This window comes from Odocoileus virginianus, chromosome 3 (assembly GCF_023699985.2).
Source record: "Odocoileus virginianus isolate 20LAN1187 ecotype Illinois chromosome 3, Ovbor_1.2, whole genome shotgun sequence".
Classification (NCBI taxonomy): Eukaryota; Metazoa; Chordata; class Mammalia; order Artiodactyla; family Cervidae; genus Odocoileus; species Odocoileus virginianus.
The window spans coordinates 18,341,811-18,356,422 of record NC_069676.1 but is presented as its reverse complement, the minus strand read 5'-3'; the positions used below and the strand labels follow the sequence as shown (position 1 = coordinate 18,356,422).

Sequence of the window (14,612 nt, the reverse complement as noted above, 5' to 3'; positions counted from 1 at the left end):
CTCCCATGATCCCTTGTGCTTGCTCGAGACTACAATTCCCAGGAGTCCTAGCGCAACAGGTCCGCCCCTCTCTTCCTTATTTCTAACTTTCTTCCGGGTCGCAAGGTCACCTCCTGTACAACCTCTTTTCTCTCGTCCCTCGCCTTTCTCCCACGGCAAAAACAGGGTTTCAGTAAGTTACACTGCTAATAGTTTGTTTTAAAGTCTCCGTATTTTCTCACTTGGAGCTTAAGCGGAACTTTAGCCGACAGTCCACCACAGCTTTATTAGGGAGTAACAGAATGGGCCCACAACTCCCATGTGGCTCCAAGAGCCGGGAAGACTACAACTCCCAGTAGGCAGCGCGGCGGACAGGCGGCCCTCGGCGGTGCCGGCAGGACCCCGGGGCGGGCGCGGGCTGCCCCGCGCGGCGCCCGCAGGACCCCGGCGCCTACCCATGCCGAGGTGAGTCCGCGGGAGCCACCGCCACCGCCGTCCCGACCCCGCCGCCGCCCCGCGCGGCCCCGTCGCAGGCCAGGATGCTGGAGGAAGCGGGCGAGGTGCTGGAGAATATGCTGAAGGCGTCGTGCCTGCCTCTCGGCTTCATCGTCTTCCTGCCCGCGGTGCTGCTGCTCGTCGCACCACCGCTGCCCGCCGCCGATGCGGCGCACGAGTTCACCGTGTACCGCATGCAGCAGTACGATCTGCAGGGGCAACCCTACGGTGCGTGGATCCGGGCCCCTGGCCTCCCCCTGGGCCCAGCTCTTCTCCTGGGCTCTTGGTCTCCCCCAGCTCAGCCTCACGGCTGGGGCCCTGACCTCCCGCCCAGCCTCCCGCCTCCCTAGGGCCCCGGCCTTTGCCGGCCGGGATGCCCCTTCCTGTGGTTCGGTCTCTGCTCCCTGGGCCTCAGGACCTGCCTCTCCCACACGTCCAGCAGGAGTTAAGTTTGCAGACCTCACTTGGGCCGCCAGACCCTTTACCGGAGCTCCAGGCAAATCCGAGCCTGGATACCTGGACCGCTGCTGGGCTCCTAGCTCTCTGTGTCCAGTGTCCTGGGGACCCACCGTGCTGGCTCCCACAGCCCTCTGGCCCCGTCCCCGACAAGGGCTACCTGCTCCAGAACGCAAAACTCCCTCCCAGCCTTAGGCCACACTGTCGCTGCTCCTGACCTCCTGGGTCCCCTCTCTCTCCCCAGTCCCCAGCTGGAACAGAACGCCAGCCTTGGGCCTCCTTGTTTTGGAGTGGAGTCTCTCAGCGCCGTTCTTCCAGGCTAAGCTGGCCAACCCTGCACAGCCCTTCAGCACCCCGGTGCACTTTATCTAGTGCTCACATTCTGCCCTGCTTTAGGGCTCAGAGCTCTGATCGCTCACCCCAGCCTGTCTCTATGTCGAGGCCCTCCCTACTCCCTGGTCCCAGCTCATGAATTAGGTTCCTCAGAAATTATCCTGCCTTTGGGCTCCTGAAATCCGTTGGACCCCATGTACTGCTCCCTGTTTGGGAACGTACCCACCCCTCAGCCCTCCTGCTGCTCCTTCTCCCCAGGATTTCAGGCCTCCAGGCCTGGATCCTGCCTTGCTTCTATTCTCCAGCCCTGCCCCCTCATCTGTTAAAGTCTTTTGAAAGTGCCCTCACTTTTCCCGGCCTTTATGTATCTGGTGTTCCAGAACCTTCTGGCCTCTGGTTTCTCCCCCAACTTGGTGTCTAAGGCCCGTCCACCCCATGAGGGCTTCTCCCCAGTCCCCCAGTCCCCTCATCTCTGAGCCCTGGTTCTCTTGGACTGACCTCTCTTGTTGGAACATCAGGGCCAACCTGAGTCCCCTGGATCCCTCGCCACCACCAGGTCCTCGGGGAGCCCCAGTGTCTGGAGACATCCTGCTCAGACCCCTTCTCACCCCAGAGTTACATCATTTCTGTTTAGTGCAGTGGTTGTCAATCCATGGGTCCCTGAGTGATGACTTTGGGTTGTCATGATTGACAGCCTCCTGGCATTTAGTGGGGCCAGGCCAGGGGTGCTGCCCCACACCTCACCGTGCCTGGGACAGCCTCACTCAGAAAATTATCTGGGCCAGATTGTCAGCAGTGCCAAGGGGGAGAACTCAGAGTTACAGTGTTGGCTGCAGATCCCGGGCTCCTCACCAGTGGGGTGGTAGGCCAGGAGCCCCTAAGGAGTGGGCAGTTTATATGTGTTGTTGGCATCCCCCTGGGAAGAGGGTCTATGCCAGTGGTGTCACAGGTGGCCCTTTGGGATGACTTTTGGCGTTTCATCATCATAATTATGAATAGCCACGTGTGACTAGCAGCTCTGTCCCGGTCTGGAGGATCCCGCCATCCCGTTGGTGGTATCCTAGCTCTCTCCAGATCAACTCGCCGGTCCGTCCCTCACCGTGTCACTCCCCTGTCCTGGCTCACGCTGGGAGCCTTGCTGCGAGCTCTCCTAGCACAGTCAACTCTGCTCCGGCCCCTTGGGCAGCTGTAAATGGCCGCGTGGATGCCCCGTGTCTCCTGCTGACTGCTCAGCGCTGGCCTGCTTGCTGATATGGCCCCCTGTCCTTGCCCAGACAGGCACTTCCTGACACTTGTTCTCCACGTGGGCCCTCGGAACCTTCAATACTTTCTCCCTGTCCTCCCCTCCTCTCTCTGAGTCCTTTGCCCCCAGTCCTTGAGTCCTTGCTATTCTTTTTTCTGACCCCGTGACTCCCTCACCCCACACACCCTCCTTCCTGGCCCCCATCTTTGCCAGACACTGAGCGGGCTCCAGGATGAACAGAGGGGCTGGCGGGGCGCCCACCCATCTCGGCTCACACATCTACACCCCCACCCTGGTCCCGCTCAGCAGTGTCCCCCGTTGGCAGGGATGTGGGGCGCCCGCCACTGCCTGGGGAGATGCTGGTGCGATAGTCCAGTGGAGCAGGGAACCCCAGCTCCCTCCCAGTGGTGGAGAATCTGAGAGCTGCTCTGCTGGGTCATCACTGATTGCAGTGTCCCCAGCATCGTGCATGCCCTTGCTCTGAACCTGGTTTCCCAACTTCCTGTCCGCTCTCCGCACCTCTTGAGAAACCGGCAGCCAGCCGCAGGAGAGGTGTGTGCTCTTTGAGCTGGGCCCTGGGTGTGGCCTGCCTCCCCGCCCTCCCACAACGGACTCCAGCCTCCCTGGGCTGGGCCGCTCATGCCCATCCCACTTGGTCCCCTTTAGAAACGGCCCTGGTAGGCGGGGACGTGGGCACCAGGACGGGCACTCCGGCCCTGGTTGTAAATAAAGTTTTATTGGCACTCTGCCACACCTATGGTCGGCTTTGCACTGCGTAAGACTAGTGCTACTGCAGGGAGAAAGGACTGGCCTTCGATTGCAAGGTCTGCGACCTCCATTCAGGTCTGGTCCCATTGTGGGGACCTGCAGCTTCCCGTCCAAGTGTCCAGAGCCCGTCGTGATGCAGGGGCAATAGGCCTCGCAGACTTCAGCCTCGCACCAACCAAGGCGGTCTCTGCTCTTGGGGTGCTTGGCCTCTGAGGGGGCACTTGGGGGGCTGGCGTCTGCCTGACCCTGCTCTCACCCCCTCCTTTCGCTCTCTGGCCATCCTCGTCCCCCTGGAAAGCGGGCCACAGTAGGCTCCACAGGCGGCCTTGTGTGTCCCCACCCCCAGGAGGCTACGGCTGGGACAGGTGGGGCACGGGGGAGGGGCCCACCTGCCCTTTCAGAGTTTCAAGGGCTCCTGAAGGTCTCTGCCGCCCTCCCCTACCAGGCCCTCGCCCTCCCATGTCACCCTAAAGCAGAAGAGGGGCCCCGGAGGCGTGGGGAGAGGCATGGAGGCCCCAGCCTGGGGCGCACGGCCCGGCTACCTTGGTCACTGGCCCCTGCCCTTGAGACGGCCCTGCCCTTTCCACCTGGGACGCCGTCCCTTCTGTGTCCTGCCGGTCCCCTCCCCTGGACTGGCCTTCAGGATGGGCTGTAGAAAGCAACCCCTCTCCTGCTGGCCAGTGCATTCCTGCAAAGCAGTGGGGGGGGACACCCTGCCCCCAGTCTGAGCCTGAGGCTTCGCGGGGGCCTGGTGTGTCCCCAAGGACACCATGTCACCTTGCCTGGCCGCCTGGTTCTGCAGGCAGCACGGTCCGGCTCCCGTGGGGAAACAGACCTGTTTGCATTGTTGCCTTGACACTTGCTGTGAGGGGCTCGGGGTGGAGGCCCTGGGGCCACACCTGCCCCCGGTGTAGGAGGATTAGTGTGCTTGCTTTGTGCATCCCGGCTCAGCCGGGGCCTGTGAGACATCTTGGGCACTGTGTGCCTTTGTCATCTGGGAGGTCTGACCTAAGAATCTGGAGTTTCGGCAGCATCCTGCTGAGTGCTAGTGGCCCCGCCAGTTGAGGGGGCCTGCCCGAGCCCCACCTCCCCTCAGTCCAGGGAGGACAGAGGGCCCCGAGGGCCGTGCACCCAGGCTGTGCAACCACGGGAGTCCGTGTGCCGCATCAGATGTCTGCCCTGCTGCTTGCCCCTCCAGCTCTCAGGGCAGCGGTGCCGTGTGTGAGGGGACCCACCAGCCTTAGAACAGTGGGCTTCACTGGTGGCTCAGACGGTAAAGATCTGCCTGTGGATGCAGGAGACCTGGGTTCAATCCCTGGTTTGGGAAGATCCCTTGGAGGGGAAAATGGCAACCCACTCCAGTATTCTTGCCTGGGAAATCCCATGGACAGAGGAGCCTGGTGGGCCACAGTCCATGGGGTCGCAGAGTCAGATACGACTGAGCGACTTTCACTTTGGCTGCACAATCCTGGTTACAACCTGCCCCTTCCACTCTGGTGGGAAGAAGTCAGTTGCCTGGAATAAGCTTGTGAGCAAGGCAAGGTCCATGCCAGGAGGCAGCTTCTCACTTCCTACCTGATTGTCTGGATCTTTTCTTGAGACAAATCTGGGTGGCCCTGCTCCCAGGGGACACGGGGCCATGTCTGAGGTTGTCTGTGATTACCATATCTAGAGGGGTCCTGGCAACACGGGTGTGGGGGCCAGGAGGCTGCCCTACACCCTACAGCGTCCAGGAGGGCCCACAGGCTACAGCGTGGCCCTGACTGGAAGAAGGTGGACAAACCCTGGTGCTTGCCCTCCTGAGGGGCCTTGGGGAGACCAAGCATTTGTTCATTCATTCCATGTCCTAAGCGGGCTAGGCTGGTAGTTGCTAGGTGATGCTGGGTTCACACTGCAGTGAACAAGCAACTAGCCCTGGAACCCCCAGGCTAGTTGCAGGGTGGGGGGGTTGGGGGGGGGGGGGTGGCCTGGAGAGGGTGGGGTTTGGGTTCTCCCTAGGACATTCGGTTGGGAACTGGGGGTGAGGAGTTGCAGCCCTCTAGGTTGGGGGCTCCCCCTGCTGGTGTCTGGACCCTGGAGTGGAGTGGGTACTGGGGGGACTGCAGGGCGTCTCGGAACAATCTGGGCAGTGCAGGAGGCTGGGGGTTGGGTTTGCTCAGCTGACACTTGTCAGCCCTGCGGGTCCTGGAGCCACGGGGAACCCAGTGGTGAAGGACTCGGGGAGCAAGACCACCTGAGTTCCAGTCCCAGTGCTCTTGCCTGGGTCTTGCCTGGGGGTGGAGGCGGGTGGCTTGGGGGGACCCTGGCTCCCTCTGTCGGGTGGGTTGAGGGCACCAGCCCCCTGAGCTGCTTCAGGGACACGGGGTGGGGTGGGGACACATTGCCCGGCCCAGCGGGCAGCCCGCACATGATTGCCGGGTGGCTGAGCAGACAGGGACATCACTTTCTGGGGGATGACTGCAGCACGGGGTATGGTGCGGAGAGGCGAGTGCGAGAGCAGCCAGCCGGTAGGGTCTAGGAATGTGGGTGTGTAGGGGAGGTTGGCCCAGGGAGAAGGTTCTTGGAAGGCCCCGCGAGCCCCCGGGGGGTGGCTGGCGGACGGCCGGGGTCCGGCGCCCCACTCAGGGTCGCGTCCCCACAGGCACGCGGAACGCGGTGCTCAACACAGAGGCGCGCACCATCGACGCGGACGTGCTGAGCCGGCGCTGCGTGCTCGTGCGGCTGCTGGACTTCTCGTATGAGCGCTACCAGCGCGCCCTGCGCCAGTCTGCCGGCGCTGTGATCATTATCCTACCGCGGACCATGGCCGCTGTGCCGCAGGACGTCGTCCGGGTGAGCCCCGCCTTGCCCCAGGGTCCCCTCTCTCCCTCCGAGCCCCCTTACCCCACACACACCGCAAACCGAACGCGTGCTTCTCGCGCAGCAATTCATGGAGATTGAGCCCGAGATGCTGGCCATGGAGACCATCGTTCCCGTGTACTTTGCCGTAGAGGACGATGCCTTGCTGTCCATCTACGAGCAGACGCAGGCCGCCTCCGCCTCCCAGGGCTCCGCCTCTGCCGCCGAAGGTGGGCTGGTGGGGGTTGCTCCAGGGTGGGGGGCGCGTGAATGGGCTGCACTGTGCTGTTTCTGCCCCCCCCCCCCACCTTTCCAAGCCAACACGTGCTTAACCGTGGGGGCACCGGTCATCATAGATCGCATCTTGGCAGCCGCCACCCGCAGGGAGGAATCTTCCCGGACCAGGGGTCGAACCCTCGTCCTTTGCACTGGCGGGTGTATGCATTACCAGTGAGTCACCAGGGAATCTCTACAGTTGTGTTTTTAAACGTTTAAATGTGTAAAGAACAAAAGGATTTGAGGCAGGGTGAGCTCCTGGGCGTTTTAAGCAGCCCCTGCCCCCACGTGAAGTGGACCGTTAGCTCACACCCTCTCCCGGTTCTGGAGATAAGAAAACTTTCCTTTTTAGGGATCTTTGGGTTCTCACACCGTCTCCGCTTTTGGGGCTGGGCTGGAGGGTCATGAGCTGTCTGATGGGAAACTCCTGTTTCGGCGTCCCTGCTCAAGTGATCCTTGGAAAGCTGGGTCAGAGGCAGTGTGCACCCTTCCGTGATTTAGGAAGGGGCCCTGATGGGGCAGAACGAGGGCACACCTGGCTCCCACATGGGAACCAGGAGACTGTTTCACCAGCCCTTGTCCTGGATGCCCAGATTCTTTTCCATGTCCAGTTATCGCGTTGTGTTCTATCCATGTGATCAGTCCTGCTTTTGCTCAGACCGAACGCTTAGAGTCTGGGTTGACGAGGACCCAGGTTCTGGTCTGGGACCCCCCCGCCCCAGCTGCTGCAGGGCAGTCACGGGGCTCAGGCTGACCCTCCCTGGCCCTGCATCCAGTGCTGCTCCACACCGCCACCGCCAACGGCTTCCAGATGGTCACCAGCGGGGTCCAGAGCAAGGCCGTGAGCGACTGGCTCATCACCAGCGTGGAGGTAAGTGCCTGGCGCCTAACTGCCTGTCCCCACTGGAGGGGCCTCTTCTTGGGCGAGGGGATCAAGTCGCCACCTCTGGGGAGGTAGGGCTCCTCCAGCCCCTCCTGCTTCCCCGACCCCTTCCTCCCGGAGTGGCCACCCCCTTCCCTTCATGGAACATTTGCTGAGCTGGGAGAGAAGAGAGCTCGGGGCAGCAATTAAAGCAGAGTGCAGAAAAATCCAGACACCCATCTCCCATCAGGAGGCGTCCAGGCCAGAGCAAGCTCCCAAGTCCTCCCCTACTTCCATTCTCTCCATGGGCAAACGTGGGGTTTTATTACTGCTCCCCCCCCCAGAAAAAAAGCTCTGAGCAATTTTGTTCCCACTTCCCGCACAAGGAGGCCTCCACTGTCTCCTTGCAGGGCAGCCCTCCATCCAGAGAGTAAAGGCTGCAGGGCCTTAGCGCCTGATGCCCTCAGGCAGTGCTCTGGACAGGCTGTCTTCCCAACTGCTCCTTGTTGGATTTGACGGAGGGCCGGTTTACATAAGAGGATGCTGACTCCTGGGCTCTTCCTGTGCTGTCCCTACGGGTGGGGTCTCCATCAGCAGAGCTCAGCCCTTGAAGGGTAGGCCTGGTTTCTGGGTGGAGAAGCAGAGCTGGCACCTTGGCCCCCAGCAGAGTCTGGCCCGCCTGTTTCTATAAATAAAGTTTTACTGGAAAGTGACTATGTCCACTGGTCCACTGGTGCCCACGCTGTAGCTGGCAGAGCCTAGAACCCTTCCCCCCAACATGAGGGTGGCTGTTGCTTCCTATGGGCAGGCCCTTCACACCCATGTCTCTACAGGGGCGGCTGACTGGGCTGGGTGGAGAGGACCTGCCCACCATCGTCATCGTGGCCCACTATGATGCCTTCGGGGTGGCCCCGGTAGGTCCACGCCCTCCCCTCCCAGCTGGGGGCTCTAGCTTCAGGCTGCCGGGTAGCAGGGTTGGGGGAGCTTCCCACGTGTGTGGGGGTTGGGCCACGCCAAGGGGGCATCAGTCGGGTTTGGGCAGAGCTGGGGTCTAGCGCGGGAGAGGAGGCGATCCCAGCTGAACTGGAAAGGAGGACCGAAGGTAAGATTGTGGGGGTGGGCTTCAGAGTGGGCCCCAGGCCGGGGTGGAGGTGGCTGGTGCTGCGCGCGGAAGTGGGCTCAGCACGCCCTTTCTTCCTGCCTGCAGTGGCTGTCGCACGGCGCGGACTCCAACGGGAGTGGTATCTCGGTGCTGCTGGAGCTCGCCCGCCTCTTCTCCAGGCTGTACACCTACAAGCGCACCCACGCCGCGTGAGTGACAGGGCCGGGGGCGGGGGCGGGCCGGACCCGCCCTGGCATCTCAGAGTCAGTTCAGTCAGGCCCCGCCCCTCCAGGCCCACCCACCTACCCCCTCCCCAGGAATCCCACCAGGATCTGGGCTGCTTCCAGATGCAAGAAAGAGAACCCCCTGCAAAGGTCTCTTGCAGGGGCACTTGTCCACACAGCACGGTTCCCCAGGAGAGCAGGGCCCTGGTAGCCAGCGGGTCTCCCCAAACTTCACACTCCAGGCCACACACCTGCTCTCACGCAGATGGCTTGAGAAGCACTGTGTTCACGTTCCTTGGTGGGGCGGAGGGGGCGGGGAGGGCAGGCGTTGAGATCAAGGTGTTGGCAGGGCCGCACTTGCTGTTTTTCTTTTATAAGGACTGCCGTGGTTGTGGTGAGGTGGGTGCAGCTGGGGTGGGGGCCCAGTTACATCGTCTTTCACCACCCCCGTGGCTTCACTCCTGCTCAGGGAGGTGGTGCTGAGTTCCCATCACTTCCTGTTTTCTGGTTTGTCCACCCAGTCTCTCCTGGTTCAGAGCTCAGAGAGGTCTCTGGAGCCTCCCTTCTCACCCTGGAGACACTGGGTGATGTTTGGATGTCTGTGGTTGTCAGGACTGGGGGGGCTCCTGGCACTCACTTGTGGGGGCCAGGGATGTGCCCAGCACCCGCAGTGCTCAGGATGCCCTGATGTCAGCAGTGCCAGGACAGGGTGGGATTTGGTACTCAGGGGGGAGACCACCCCCTCCTTGTCAGGAGCCTGGACTCCCACCTGTCAACTCTGTGGCCCCATTCCTCCCTGCCAGGTACAACCTCCTGTTCTTTGCTTCCGGAGGAGGGAAGTTTAACTACCAGGGCACCAAGCGCTGGCTGGAAGACAACCTGGACCACACAGGTGAGTGGCCCCTGCGGCCCGGGTGGGGTCTGGGCCCCCAGTACTCCCCCACACCGCCCCGCCCACCAGCCCTCACTGTCTGCAGATTCCAGCCTGCTTCAGGATAACGTGGCCTTCGTCCTCTGCCTGGACACTGTGGGCCGGGGGGACAGCCTCCACCTGCACGTGTCCAAGCCGCCCAGGGAGGGGACGCTGCAGCATGCCTTCCTGCGGGAGCTCGAGACGGTAGGTGCCCCGTGAAGGCTGAGTGGGGACATGGGAGCTGCTCGTGTGAACCCTGGGGCCTCAGTTGGGTTTCTGGGAGGCAGGTGGGCTTCTCCCCAGGTTCCAGAAGCAGGAGGTTCAGGGAGGGACTGGGGATCCATCGGGCAGCAGGGGCCACCTGTACAGGGCCGGTGAAGCCAGGGCATGGCACATGGGCACCAGGCAGAGCCTGACAGCCCCCCTTGCAGGTGGCTGCCCACCAGTTCCCCGAAGTGCGGTTCTCCATGGTGCACAAGAAGATCAACCTGGCTGAGGATATCCTGGCCTGGGAGCATGAGCGCTTCGCCATCCGCCGGCTGCCCGCCTTCACCCTGTCCCACCTGGAGAGCCACCGTGATGGCCAGCGCAGCAGCATCATGGACGTGAGGTGAGAGCCCCCCCACCCCCCTCAGATTGAGCCAGTCAGGCCCGTCAGGCTTCCTGGAGGAGGTGGTGCCAGAACCGAGGGGCATGAGCCAGGAAAAGAGGGAAGAATTGATTGGGCGGGGTGCTGGGAGAGCCAGTGGCCACCACCTCACCCTGCCTCCCCGGCAACCTGCACCCCACACCCAGTCGGGTCAGGATGTGTCGCCTCCGATGCTCCCCTCTGGTCCTGTGTGGCCTCAGCCCTCACTGACCCTGGCCTTGTGGCTGTGATGCCATCCTCGACTCCGTCATCATGGGTCCCCTCCCCCTGCCTGTGTCCAGGCTCCCCTCCTTATGAGGACAGAGCCATGGACTTCGGGACCTCCTGCTCCACTGTGACCGCATATTAACCAGTCATGTCTGCAGACACCCTGCTGCCAGCTCGGGTCCCATTCTGGAGTTTGGGCGGCCGTGGGTGTGGGGGACACCGTAGCCCCTCCACAGGGTGTTACCTCAGCTCTGCCCTCAGCAGCCGGCGGAGGCAGGCAGATGTCCTGGCCCCCGCCCACATACCCCCAGGTTCTGGCGGAGCACACAGGCCCAGAGCCGTCTGGTCACTTAGGCCCACGGGCATCCTCAGGACTCGGCTGGGCACCCGGGGCAGCCCTGTGGGGGGTGGGCCTGACCAAGAGAGGAGCCCGAGGGGTGGGGTGGGGGACCATCCTCTGGGAAGGCTGTTGTTTTTTCTGTCTTTTCATCATCAGATATGTATGTGATCATTCTTGGTTTTGGGTGATTGATGCCACTTCCAAATATGTATGTTTTTAAAATCTGCCCTCTAAGGGAGGTGGGAGGGGAGTTTAGGATGGGGGAGGACCTCATGTACAGCCGTGGCTGATTCATGTCGATGTATGGCAGAAACCACCACAATATTGTAAAGAAATTAACCTCTAATTAAAATAAATAAATAAAGTAAAAATAAGTAAATAAATAAAATCTGTCCTCGAAGGTCTCGAGTTGACTCGAAAACCCTTACCCGAAACACGAGGCTCATCGCTGAGGCCCTGACCCGCGTCATCTACAACCTGACAGAGAAGGTGAGCCCCTGGCCACCCGCGAGCCACCCCCTCCCCGCCACCCCCTGCCCCCCAGCCCCCAGCGGGTCTGAACTCAGCCCCGGCCTGACTCTCTGCAGGGAACGCCCCCGGACATGCCGGTCTTCACGGAGCAGATGGTAATGGCCTGGCCGGCGGGTGGGTGGGCTCGGGGGCGTGGTGGGAGTGTGTGGGGGTCCTGTGACCACCGCCACGTCCCCGCAGCAGATCCAGCAGGAACAGCTGGACTCGGTGATGGACTGGCTGACTACCCAGCCACGGGCCGCCCAGCTAGTGGACAAGGACGGCACGTTCCTCAGCACGCTGGAGCACTACCTCAGTCGCTACCTGAAGGAGGTCAAACCGCACCACGTCAAGGCCGACAAGCGGTGAGGCCAGGCGCAGCCCCTGCCACCAGCTGGCAGAGGGCCCTTCCAGGGTCTCCCTGCCACACCCTGGAACCAGATGGAGCAAATGGAAACTCAGGGTGAAATGTAACAGGATGAGTGAACAGTGCGGGTGCCCTATTAAATCTGAGCTCCAGGTGAACGACAAACTATCCCAGCATAACACCTCTCACGTGGTGTCTGGGACGCACTTACACTGAGGGCCCGTGTCGTCTTTATCTTCAGTCCTCACAGAACTGAAGCCCTGTGTTTTATCTGGCAGCCCTGTACCCCTGCCCACCCTCTGTGATCCATCTGTGCCCTGGGCCTCAGGCGACTCCTACCCCAGGCCCCCTTCTGCCCTCAGAATGCTCCTGCCCACTGCAGGCCTCCTGGATTTTGTCATCTTTCTGTTTGATGCTCCCAAGTTCCCTTGTTGGGCTGAATGAAGGCTGAGGAAGGGTGTCTGGGGGACCCTCAGGCAGGAGACACCCCTCCTCCTGCACAGCTCAGTGCCACTCACTGGCTCTCCATCTTCCTCCCAATTTGTGCCACTCCAGGGAGACAGAGCTCTTGAACAGAAGAAGAAACTGAGGGTCACAGTGGACCCACAGCTGTGGAGCTGGGGCTTCCGAGTCCTCAGCTGTGATCATTCTCCCTCTATAGAAACCAGACCAGAGAATTTCCACAGTCACCACACTTTGTTCTTAGAGAGTTGTTGGCCCAGAAAGCCATAGAAGAGGTGTTAGTTCAGAATAAAGGACGTCCTTCCTTAGGACAGACAGTGGCAACCCCCTGTAGACACATACCCAGGGTCCTCCCCGCTGCTGTGTTCTGGGCTAGTGGGACTTCGGGTGGCTCTGATGTCAGGATGAGCCCGCTGAGCAAGTGCTCTCTTGCCAGGGACCCCGAGTTTGTCTTCTACGACCAGCTGAAGCAGGTGATGAATGCCTACAGGTGAGCACCCTGAGTCACTGCCTAGGGGCCTGGGTCCTCAGAACAGCTGGTAGCAGCCAGCTGACCGCCTCCGCCACCCCCTCCCCTCCCCAGGGTCAAGCCAGCCATCTTCGACCTGCTCCTGGCCGTCTGCATTGGTGCCTACCTCGGGATGGCCTACACGGCAGTCCAGGTAAGCAAGGGGCGGCGGGAGGCGGGTCCTTGTGGGAGCCCAACGGGTGGCCCTTTTCCCCCGGTCTCACTGGAGTCCTCCCACCGCCCCCAGCACTTCGACCTCTTATACAAAACTGTTCAGAGACTGCTGAAGGCCAAGACGCAGTGACCGGGCTGCCATCCCCGCCTCACCTGGAGGGCAGGGCCTCCCCCTTGGTGGCCGAAACCCTGAATTACAGAGCTTTTCTGTGTTGCTCTTGAGGACTTGGGGCTTCTTTCTCTTTTTTGTCCTTTGTGCTCCCCTGGAGGAGCATTGTTGGAGGCCTGGGGCCAGGTCACAGACTCGGGGACAAATGTGTGGATGAGCCCCCCACCCTGGAGTTGGCCCCACGGCCCTGGGGTGTAAGCCATGGTCAAGAAAGAGGAAACGAGTCCAGCTTGGCCTTGGGCATCACCCTTGCCTAAGACGCTGACCCTGGACCTGGCAGTCGCAGGCCAAGGAAGTCGGGCCAGGCCACCCCCGCAAACCCCCAGCCCTCCACCACGCTGGCTCTGTTCTGACCTCGAGGCTGCCCTCCGCATTCCCCGACTCCCCCCCCGCCACCCCGCCCCGCGCTCCAGTAACCCGGGCTCTCCCTTCTATCCTGTCTGGAGAGTGCACCGCAGAGCGTCTGGGTCTCTGGATTCGGCCCCTCCCTCCCAGCCTTGTGCTCCGCCTCCACACCCCCCAGCCCGGCTGAGGGGAGCCAGCTCAGGGGGCGGCCTCCAGACTCCCTGAAGCCCCTTGACAGCTGGCGCCCTCCCTGTCGGCTCTCACACCCCGCCTCTGGGTTCCTTTGCCCCGCCCCCTGCCTGGGAGCCCCGCCCACCTCTCCTAGTCCCTGGGGCTCCTGCTCAGCCTGTTCTGGGGAGCCCTGGGGGCGGAGGCAGCCCCTCTGCTCCTGTCCCAGGGCCTCGGTTTCCTCCTCTGCAAGGAGGAGGTCGCATTCAGGGAGAGCGTGTGCCCCCATATCCCCGGAGGGGACGTGACCACAGGGGAGCTCTTCCTGGGACATGGAGGGGGCAGGTCCAGGCCTGAGCCCCTGGGAAGGGGTGAGGTGGGGGAGGTGAGCAGGGCTGGGAGTGACCTCAGGGAGACCCAGGTGTACCCATTCATTAGCAATATAATCAGTGACTTGTCCAGTGCTGGGGACTCAGGGTCCAGGAGGAGGGACTTCAGGGGCCTACTGGCCACCAGGGAACGCTTGCCAGCCTTCCAATTCGTAGGGGCCGGGGGCTGGCTCCCTTCCAAAGCCACCTACCACCCACTGGAGGGAACAGGTGGCTATCTGGCAGGCCTGGGAGGGGCAGGCATGGGGGCTGCAGGTTCCTTGCCCCTCCCCGTCCAGTGGCTTGTCTGCCCCAGACTGTTTACCCAGTGCCCGGCCCCTTCTAGGGCGATGCGGGGCTGGTGGCCCACCCTTCCCCGGGTGTGAATGTGTGAGCCAGGGACCGGCTGGGGATGCCGAGTGAGTGTCCTTCCTTCCCGGGGGGCATGGTCAGGGCTACTGACTAGGTGGAGCTCAGGCTGCTTGTGGGATGCGGCCAGACGATGAGAAATAAAGCCATAACAAACCACAGCTTTGCGTGTCCTGTCGGGGCTGGGGCCTCAGGGTCTGGACAGACCCCCTGAGGGTTGTATGCATTTCTTGGGGGGGTAGGGAGGAGCCTCACGCCTGTATAAAGAGCAGAGTCGGCGTCCTTCCTGCCCCTAGCTGGGACCACCACCTGCCCCATGACGACATGAAGGTGACAGCCAGCTCAGAGCTGATAGATCATGGGGAGGGGGGGGTGGCGTACCACAATACAGCTGGGATATATTATCCGCCAGCCCTGGAGGCAGTGAGGGCCAGGGTCCCGTGTGTCTCCCGGCTCCTGGCCTCAGGGTTGCGTGGCCATCTCTTCT

The 14,612-nt window shown here is 62.0% G+C and overlaps 1 protein-coding gene across 2 annotated transcripts; it reads left to right on the top strand.

Moving 5' to 3' along the window:
* The first annotated feature begins 402 nt into the window (after positions 1-402).
* Positions 403-14,286, top strand: NCLN (nicalin). Of its 2 annotated transcripts, none has more exons than XM_070465005.1 (15): positions 403-702; positions 5,916-6,106; positions 6,198-6,342; positions 7,165-7,259; positions 8,084-8,164; positions 8,458-8,561; positions 9,380-9,468; positions 9,554-9,693; positions 9,921-10,099; positions 11,087-11,174; positions 11,273-11,311; positions 11,397-11,560; positions 12,461-12,514; positions 12,608-12,686; positions 12,780-14,286. In XM_070465005.1, the coding sequence occupies exons 1-15, from the start codon at positions 519-521 to the stop codon at positions 12,834-12,836; spliced, it is 1,689 nt and encodes a 562-aa protein (XP_070321106.1). In that variant the 5' UTR covers positions 403-518; the 3' UTR covers positions 12,837-14,286. The 2 variants fall into 2 exon arrangements, with proteins under 2 accessions (XP_070321106.1, XP_070321107.1); XM_070465006.1 differs by having other exon boundaries at positions 404-702; positions 11,400-11,560.
* The last annotated feature ends 326 nt before the right edge of the window (positions 14,287-14,612 follow it).